This window comes from Octopus bimaculoides, chromosome 14, assembly GCF_001194135.2.
Source record: "Octopus bimaculoides isolate UCB-OBI-ISO-001 chromosome 14, ASM119413v2, whole genome shotgun sequence".
Lineage (NCBI taxonomy): Eukaryota > Metazoa > Mollusca > Cephalopoda > Octopoda > Octopodidae > Octopus > Octopus bimaculoides.
Window position 1 is genome coordinate 39225463 of NC_068994.1, and position 10000 is coordinate 39235462.

The window sequence follows — 10000 nt, forward strand, 5'->3', positions numbered from 1 at the left end:
ATATATATATATATATATATATATATATATATATATATATATATATAGAGAGAGAGAGAGAGAGAGAGATATTATATATCCATATATATATTTATATATATATATGCATATAACATTTTACCCATGCATGCATGGAAGATAGACATTAAACGATGATGATGATATATATATGCATGTATATATGTGTGTGTATATTACACATAAATACATATATATATGTGTGTGTATGTATACTTACATATCCTATGTGTATGTGATTGTGCATATTTGTGTGTGTGTGTGTGTCTGTCTGGCTGTGTTTCTAAATCTACATTCTGTGTGCTTTGTGTGAGAAACTGTTGAGTTACAATAGTGAAATTTAGTGTTACTGCACTCTCGAAAAACTTTTTTGCGGGTACTGCACTTTCAAAAACATGTGGAATAAAACATTCCTTGCTCAAAAAAAAAAAAAAAAAAGTAACGGTTATTGGAATGCATCCATCTGTAAAACAATATTTCAATGATATCAATGATATATATTTGACAAACCCATGCTAACCTGGAAAAAAAAAGAAAAAAAAAAAGAAAAACAGGCATAAAAATGATTGAATCCTATATAAATATTTGTCTGTGAATTCATGTTTTTGTAATCCTCAGATAATTTTTTTATCAAAGAAGAAAAAATCTAAGTTAAGTTCGCAATGAAAAAATAAACAACGAAAAATACAGGAAATTTCTAGAAAAATAATCATTTTTTTCTTATACAATAAAGATAAATTATCTTACTTTGTGTTTCAAGTAATTTTGAATGGATCATAAAGAAAATACTTCCTTAATAGGAAATGTTTCCCCCTTGATATAATTTATATAAAGTTGTATGTATGCAAGCCTTTAATAAGAATCTGTATTGAAGATTTCAATCTTAATGAATAAGGTAGAAATCTAAATTTTTACGATTTATCTCCCCTTCATTTATAACCATTTAACATTACAAAAGTCCTGTTAAGCAGTTATGAATGCCACTTGAATAAAATAAATAGGTGTCTTACCTGAATAGATCTGTCTATGTTATCGGGATAATGGCTTGGTGATTCTGAAGGTTTCCTTTCACATGTTAGTTCATGTTTAAAGTTATCTTCTCGACTTGGTTTTGCCTTCTGAAATTCTTTGCTATGTTCAGGAGGAAGTCTCACTGCCATAGCAGATGGCGAATCATATTGAAGTGCTGCTTGTTCACACAAATATTCTAATTGTCTATTTTCATCTAAAAATACATTGGAAGGTCTTAATTCACCTCTTTGTTGTGAATTTCTCCTGTTATTTTTTCTGACGATGCATATAGTGATAGATACCACTAGGATTACAGAAGCAGTCATTGCTACAATGACAATGATGATAAATAAGTTGATGTGTATTTTATCATCGTACTGTGCGTCTACAGCTGTAAACATTTTCAAAGTCTTGTTGCTGACTGTTAGAGTCAAAAATAATGTAGTTGTAGCTGTGAGAACAGGTGTACCGCTGTCTTTGACAGCTATATGTAGTTCATATAATCCAGCATCATTTTGATAGATGGCACGAGAATATGACAACACTCCACTGTAAGGATTAACAGTGAACATTTGTTTATTATTACCTTTAATTATTTCGTATCTGAGGAAGGAATTTACATGACTGTCTCTATCAGAAGCTCTTAATGTTGTGATGTCACTCTTACTCTTTGGATGGTAGTGGACATCTAGATTGAAAGGGTTAACACTGGGAAATGTAAAATAGGGAGCATTGTCATTTTCATCCATAACTTCAACAACTACATTTGCTGTGTTGTTAAGAGATGGTATCCCATTGTCTTGAACTAAAACTTTGAATTTATAGATTTCTTGTTGTTCATGATCCAGTGACTGTGTAGTTGAAATAAAACCAAATTTAGAAATCTTAAATGGAAAATTATATCTGTTGTTACTTAAAAGATAATATGTTAGTTCACCTCCAGGTCCCAAATCAGGATCTGTAGCATTGATTAATCCGATTGGAAAGAATGGATTTTCATTTTCATAAGTCAAAAACTTGAACATAGTTTTAGCAAAGTGTGGCTGTACATCATTGATATCTGTTACCTGAATTGAAAATTTCCTTTCAGATTTAAGTGAAGGGATTCCTTTGTCGTGGCAACTTATTACCAAATTTATGTTACTTTCTACTTCTCGGTCAACCACTTTCTTTATTATAACTTTATATTTCTTTTCACCAAGCTTCTGGAGTTGAAAATGTTCGTGGTCAACAACACAATCTACATTACCATTTTCTCCATTGTCGTTATCAGTGACTTTAACATAGGCAATGAAACTGCCAACTTCTATTCCTTCTGATATAGATGCTATGTTACCATTGGATTTTGAAACAAAGTTTACATCAATGATGGGTGCATCGTTATGGCTGTTCACCATATTTACAAGCACAGTGGCAATGGAACTCAGTGGAGGGTTCCCTCCATCTTGAGCTTCAATAAATAGTTTGTATTTGTTTACTTCACCCGATTTGAACTTTTCTGGCAGAAGTATTTCCCCAGTCAATTCATTCAGTATGAAATTTTGTTTAGCATCATCAGTTGTTTTAGAACTGAAATAGTAAGAAATGTTTCCATTTCTACCTGAATCTAAATCAGTTGCTGAGAGAGTAATGATTGGCGTGTTTCTTTGTCTGTTATTCACTGTAACGTTATAGACATTCTGTGAGAATACTGGAGAATTATCATTAACATCCGAAACTGATATCTTTATGTTTAACACTCCTTGCTCTGGTGGATATCCTCCATCCTTTGCAATAACTTGTAACATGTAAATTTCTTTTACTTCTCTGTCTAGTGTTGTTTCTAATGTAATTCCTAGTGAGTAAGAACCATCAACTCTCTTGGAAACTGCGAGTGAAAATGGATCATAAGTATTTTTCACCAATTCATAACTAATCTGCGAATTCAATATACCAATATCTTTGTCAATAGCATTGGGTATTGATCTTCTTGTACCTTTCCCATCGGTTTCATCAAACTGAAGCTCAATTTCTTTTGTTGGGAATTCAGGTTGATGGTCATTAACATCTTCTATAATCACTTTGATTTCTAATATTTTTAGAAAAGATTCCTTTTTTTGTACAGCAATGTCTACTATTCTGAAGCACTCAGTGTTATATTTACAAAGAGCCTCAGCATTCAATCGCTGAGCTGTATAAAGTTTACCAGTTTTAGAAACATTGAACAGCTCTCCATTCTTTGTGTCTTTTTGTAGCTGCTTGAACCGTATTAGATTTCTGTCTGTGATCAGTAATTCATCAATATGTGTGTCTCTGGTGATATCACCCAAATATACACCTGGGTTTCTATCTTCTTTCACATAGTAGGTAAAGTCTATACACTGACAGAAAGTTAGATAAAATGAAAGCAGATATACCCCAAGCAGTGTGTTCCAATCTAACGGTTTCACTGTAGATAAATAGAAAATAATATTTAAAATAAGTTTTTAGATAAACAGAATAATATATAATAAAAATGTATTAAATATGCAATGAATATACAAACAAATTAATATAAATTAAATGCTTTAAGCAATACTACATACATACATACATACACATACCAACACACATACATACATGCATACATACATAAATGCATACACACATACATACATGCATACATACACACACAAACACGATACATACACACACAAACACGATACATACATACACAAACACGCACATGTACATACATATGTATGTATGTACGTACATACATACACACATACACAAACACACACACATACATATGTACATACATACGTACATACCCACACACATAAACATGCATACATACGTACATACCCACACACATAAACATGCATACATACATACACAAACACACACATACATATGTATGTACATACACATACAGAAACACACTCACATACATACATACACAAACACACACATACATATGTATGTACATACACATACAGAAACACACTCACATACATACATACATACATACATACATACATACATACATACATACATGCGTGTGTATATTTGAATGAAAAACGTGTAAGAGAATCCATAGAGAATTTCCTCTGAATTTGCCTTGTTAAAAATTTACTGGTTGAAATTTTTCATAAAAATTAATTAAAGCTAAAATGCACGATATAAAATATAGCCAATAAAACAGAAAAAAAAAAAAATTATGCACATCTAAACACTATCAGATTACATTGATACTTCTTAAATTATATTGATACTTTGCCTACTACTCTGATTCATTTGGGGGACACATAATACAGGAATAAAATACAGAAAACAGGAATAAAATAAATGGCTTAAAAAGTAAAAGGTAAAAAAAATTTTGAAGCAAAGAAAAAAAAAAGCCAACAGAAACAACAACAGTATATCTCTGTATCTCTAGCTTAAATGTCATTTTGCAAAGATAACTTACCATTACTGTACCATAGCGATTTTAAGATTAACATGCTACATGCATTATAGTATAACATGTTCTTCTGTGAGATGCATCATGAAAATAGAACTGATTAATTAAAAACTGAATCAAATCCTGAATGATAGTTTACTCTCTCTCACTCTCACTCTCTATCTGTCTAACACCTATACCTTTCTCTATCTGTCTATCTACATATATGTTTGTGTATGTATGTATGTATGTCTCTCTCCTTATGTGTGTGTGTGTGTGTGTGTGTGTGTGTGTGTGTGTGTGTGTGTGTGTGTGTGTGTATGTGTGTGTGTGTATAAAAGGGTAAAAGCCTCTTTTGGTCATGAATGACCATGAAATTACACTTAGAAAGTTCCCCTCCGAGGCACAAGCGCAGGCAAGTTTGTTTATGGAAGACCAACAGTTGCCCATGCATACCAGCCTCTCCTCTTCACACCACGCTACACCACTGATGTTATTCAAGGGAAAGGCTTGGTACCAGAAATTTAGGGAGAGTTAATGATATTTCATTAAAAGTAGTAGTGTTGATGGTGGCAGTGGGAGTAATAATAAGAGAGAGAAGGAGTGGGTCTGTGAGAGAAAGAGGGAGATGATGTACAACTTTGTTTAACCAAGTCTCTTTGATAGAAATTCTTGTCGCCAACATACTGAACACTACTTGATCACTACAGACAAATCATCTGTGTGGTTGTTCAGTAAGAAATTGTTGAACCCTCATACAACATCTAATGACGGGAGATTCCTTCATATATACATAAATAAACATATATATATATATATATATATATATATATATAGTCGTTGTCTACTCTTTATACAGAGTTTGACCACATCCTGTACTTACACCTTAGAACTATCATGGCTTTTTAAACCAGACAATGTTTTGAATAGACACCAACATAGATTGCATATCTGGTTTGGACCACCAAGAGCTGTAGATAAGTTTTGATCTTTGTGGATCTTAAAATGTCTTTTGAGTTGAGGTGTCTGTCAGATTTGCACACCTTCTGGCATACATTGCATTGAAAGGTGTTCACAGATATACAGGCAGAAAAGTTGGTAGAGGTTCGTTTTCCATGGGTATATATATATATATAGAGAGAGAGAGAGAGAGTGAGAGAGAGATAGAGAGATAGATATGGAATAGCTAGACATTCAACAACTGATGAAAGGTCATTTCTCTATGTTTATTTGTCCTATTTTCCATTTTTCCTCTCGTTGTTTACGTATTTCATGTTGTTTACACAGTTGGTGACATCCTGTATCTATATATGCATATATATATATATATATATATATATATATATTATTTATTATTATTATATATAAATACATACATACATGTAAATTATTAAGGTGGCTCTTTTTACTCTTTACTCTTTTACTTGTTTCAGTCATTTTGTCTGCGGCCATACTGGAGCACCGGCTTTATAGTCGAGTAAATCGACCCCAGAGCTTATTCTTTGTAAGCCTAGTACTTATTTTATCGGCCTCTTTTGCCGAACCGCTAGATTACGGGGACGTAAACATACCAGCATCGGTTGTCAAGCGATGCTGGGGCGACAAACAGACGCACACACACATACATACATACATACATACATATATATATATATATATATATATATATATATATACACATACGATGGGCGTCTTCCAGTTTCTGTCTACCAAATCCACTCACAAGGATTTGGTCAGCCTGAGGCTATAGTAGAAGACGCTTGCGGTAGGTGCCACACAGTGGGACTGAACCCGGGACCATGTGGTTGGTAAGCAAGTTACTTACCACACAGCCACTCCTGTGCCTATTCACAATTTACAACTGAAAGGCAACTAGTATAGTTATCACTGAAGTGATGGCGGGCGCTAGTCAGCACCAACACTGCTATATATATATATATATACATACATGCATAAATATCCTTAATTAAGCTAAATATCAAAAAAGGAAATAAATCAGTTTGAACTACAATATTAGCCATATCCATACCAACCTTTCTAAAGCATATAATAAAATATGAAATATATATGCAAACCCATACTGATGAACATGTAAAAAAGAAGCTGGATATATACAAAATATTTATATGTCTTTTCCCTCCAATTTTTTCTTTTTTTTTGTATTGCTTTTGCAATATGAACAAATTTCTATGAAAGTGAACATAATACATTTATCATATAGGTTTTGTCACATACACACATATGCACACTCACACACACATGCACTCATACAAAGATGTATACACCTAAACATTACATTAATGTTACATAAGTCTGTAGAGTACTGAGCCATTTCCATACTAATTCAATGATTAGATAGCTTAGATGATCAAACAATAGAACATTCATTACTAAAGCGAACGGATGATCCATTTTGTGTATGTATGTATGTATTATACATGTGTGTGTATATGAGTTTATATATATATATATATATGTGTGTGTGTGTGTGTGTGTGTGTATGTATATATATATATATATATACATACATAAATACATACACACACACGCACACATACACACACATTACATACGTATGTACACACACACATACATGTGCGTGTGTGTGTGCGCGCGTGGATAGATAGAAGACAAATTGTAGACACACACACACACACACACACACACACACACACACACACACACAAAAGGAGAGATGCATACAGACACATTCATACCCATATACACACACATGGGTTCGACCAAGAAAACTGAAAGGGAAAAGATGGAATAGGCAAGTAAAGGAGGGAATCTATATCATAAATAATAGGCAGTATTTCTATTAACCATAATTTCTATTACAGTTCGCCGTCTTAAAGATCACATGCAGCTCGGCTACAGAACAAAGGGAAGGAACACTAACCAGCACGTGTAATTATCTCCCTTGTTCCATTAAAAAAAATCTTAATACAATGCCAGATAGATTCAATTGTAACTGTAGCTATTTTCTCAACAAGATTTTGCTCTCACCTTAGAAACCATTATAATGATTTCCTCTGTATTACAGACATATGTAATTTTTAATTCATCATTCCTGAATTCATGGGAGGCTACACTGAAATTAGGACAGCAACAGTTGATATGGATATGCAAAGCATTTACTGACTCCTATGATTTCATCTAGTTGCATTCAACGAAATTCTATTCATTAAGCAATGAGTCTGAGCTCTTTTCTTCTCCCTTTTTCTCTCTCTTTTTTCTTTCTTCGTTTTTCTTTTTTTTTTCTTTTTCTTTTTACTTCACATATCCATTGAACTTCCCGTGGGTGAAACTTTTTTTTTTACAGAATATTTAAGAAACCATGACCTTGTTATCCAAAATATTCATTCTACTAGTATTTACTATTATTATTATTATTATTATCAAGGTGGCGAGCTGCCAGAGTTGTTAGCACACAGAACGAAATGCTTAGTGGTATTTCGCCTGTCGCTACATTCTGCCGAGGTTGACTTTGCCTTTCATCCTTTCGGAGTTGATAAATTAGGTACCAGTAAAATTTTGGGGTTGATGTAACCAACTAGTCCCCTCCCACAAAACTTTGGGCCCTGTGCCTATAATAGAAAGGATTATTATTATTATTTACTATTATTATTATTATTATTATTGTTATTAAGGCAGTGTGCTGACTGAATCATTAGTATGCCAGGCGAAATGCTTAGCGGTATTTCGTCTGCCAATACATTCTGAGTTCAAATTCCACTGAGGTCAATTTTGCCTTTCATCTTTTTGGGGTCGATAAATTAAGTACCAGTGAAACATTGGGGTCGATATAATCGACTTAATCCCCCCACTCCCCAGCTGTCCTTGTGGCAAACATTTGAAATCATTACTATTTTTATTATCATTATTATTATTATTATTGTTATTATTATTGTCATCATTATCATTATTATTTCTTTTAGAATATATTCTAATCACTCGAAATAAAGGAACATTAAATTTGATAATCCTTTTTTTAATTTTATTTATATTTCAAATTGTAGACATCTTACCTTATCTATTTAAATTTCTTTCTCTAATTTCCTTTTCTCATAAATCTCTCTCTCTCTCTCTCTCTCTCTCTCTCTCTCTCTCTCTCTCTCTCATTTACTCGCTTTTCCTAGCCTCTCAGATTTTAGGTATTGTTCACTTGCTGAAAACTTTCATAGACAATGCTAGAAATGAACTATTAGTACACTATAAGCATCTCTAACAACAAAAATGTCATGATTAACATTAGAGTTGAGTAACCAAATAGAGATTGCTGATGTGATTAGGTATACTATCTTTTTCCCTGCTAATGAATTATCAAGCTATGGTGGCATTGTTAAGAAGTTTATCATCCGTCCTTTTACCTGTTGGAGTGTGGCCATGCTAGAGCACATATGGGAAAACCTTTTCATGTGTTTGGGTTGCAGACTCATGGCCTCAGAGAAATTAAGCAAGGTGGAACAGAACTACTTTCAGACCTTGTTACAGTGCATATGTGTGTGGTAGGAAGAGGGCTCTTTAAATACAAGGGCATTGAGCTTTTATTTTTTTTTTTTTTAAGGCAGGTTCCTTTAGATAGTCACAGGCTCCTCCAAGGCTCTTAGGGCCCTGAACTGGTGATGTGCCACATGAAACCTGCCCCTCATAGCTCCTAGGTAGAACTAATTAACTGCTTACTTTCACACCATCACCTGAACCTTTGGTGTCTTTAAAGGAAGTCACCTGTTTCAAGCATTTGAATCAAGTTTTCAATCCAAGTTTAATTTCTTTCCTGACTTTTACCAATCTTGGATTCTCTGAAAAATGGTCTTGGGCATTGCCCTTTCTCCTTTAACTCTTTTCTTGTCCAAAACATTCTCATGATTATAATTGTCCAAAATGTCAATGTGTTGCTTTCAATCTTTGAGTTTGCCCTCATTTCTTATGCTCTGCATAATATAAAAGCTTTCCCAAATTACTCTGATGGTTGTGAAAAATTGAATATGTGCTTCATATATGATGCATGGTTGCCAGGAATATATGTTAAGATATGTCCTATGAATCACATGTGATACACAAGATGAGAAAATGTTTAAGTAAGCTATCAAAAAGAAAACATTAAAATCTGACAGCAGTGACACTGATTTAGCTGGGAATCTTTACTTGACCTTTTAGAAATAGCAACCAAATCTCTCTTAAATCATAACCTACCATTTGAAAAAGAAAGTACAAATTGGAAAATATAGTCCAGAGAACATTATACTTTGAGAAACAAATAGGATTATCACAAAAATGTATGACTTTGATCATGTATCTACCTGATCAGGGTATGCCAGGGGTTAAGCAACAACAACAACAACAATAATAATAACAATGATAATGCTATGCCAACCCATTCTGAGAATTCCAGTTTCTCAACAAATAATTTTTGATTGTCCATAAACATCTGTTTGAGAGAGCCTCCATAGAATTATTTGACTTGTTTGAAGTAGCATCGAAATCTCCCTCAGATTGATAGTGGTGGTGGTGGTGGCGGCGGCGGCGGTGGCAGTGGTGGTGGTTTTAGTGGTGGTGGTGGTG

The 10000-nt window shown here is 33.5% G+C and overlaps 1 protein-coding gene across 2 annotated transcripts in view; it reads right to left on the reverse strand.

The window, feature by feature from the left end:
- Positions 1 to 10000, reverse strand: part of LOC106872391 (protocadherin beta-15) — a 190287-nt gene that overhangs the window by 51153 nt on the left and 129134 nt on the right. The window contains exon 2 of one of the 2 annotated variants that reach the window (XM_014919380.2): positions 1029 to 3457. In XM_014919380.2, coding sequence (XP_014774866.1) covers positions 1029 to 3457 — 2429 coding nt within the window. Of the gene's footprint in view, positions 1 to 1028; positions 3458 to 10000 lie in introns of those variants that run through there. The other variant, XM_052973122.1, reaches the window with a different exon arrangement.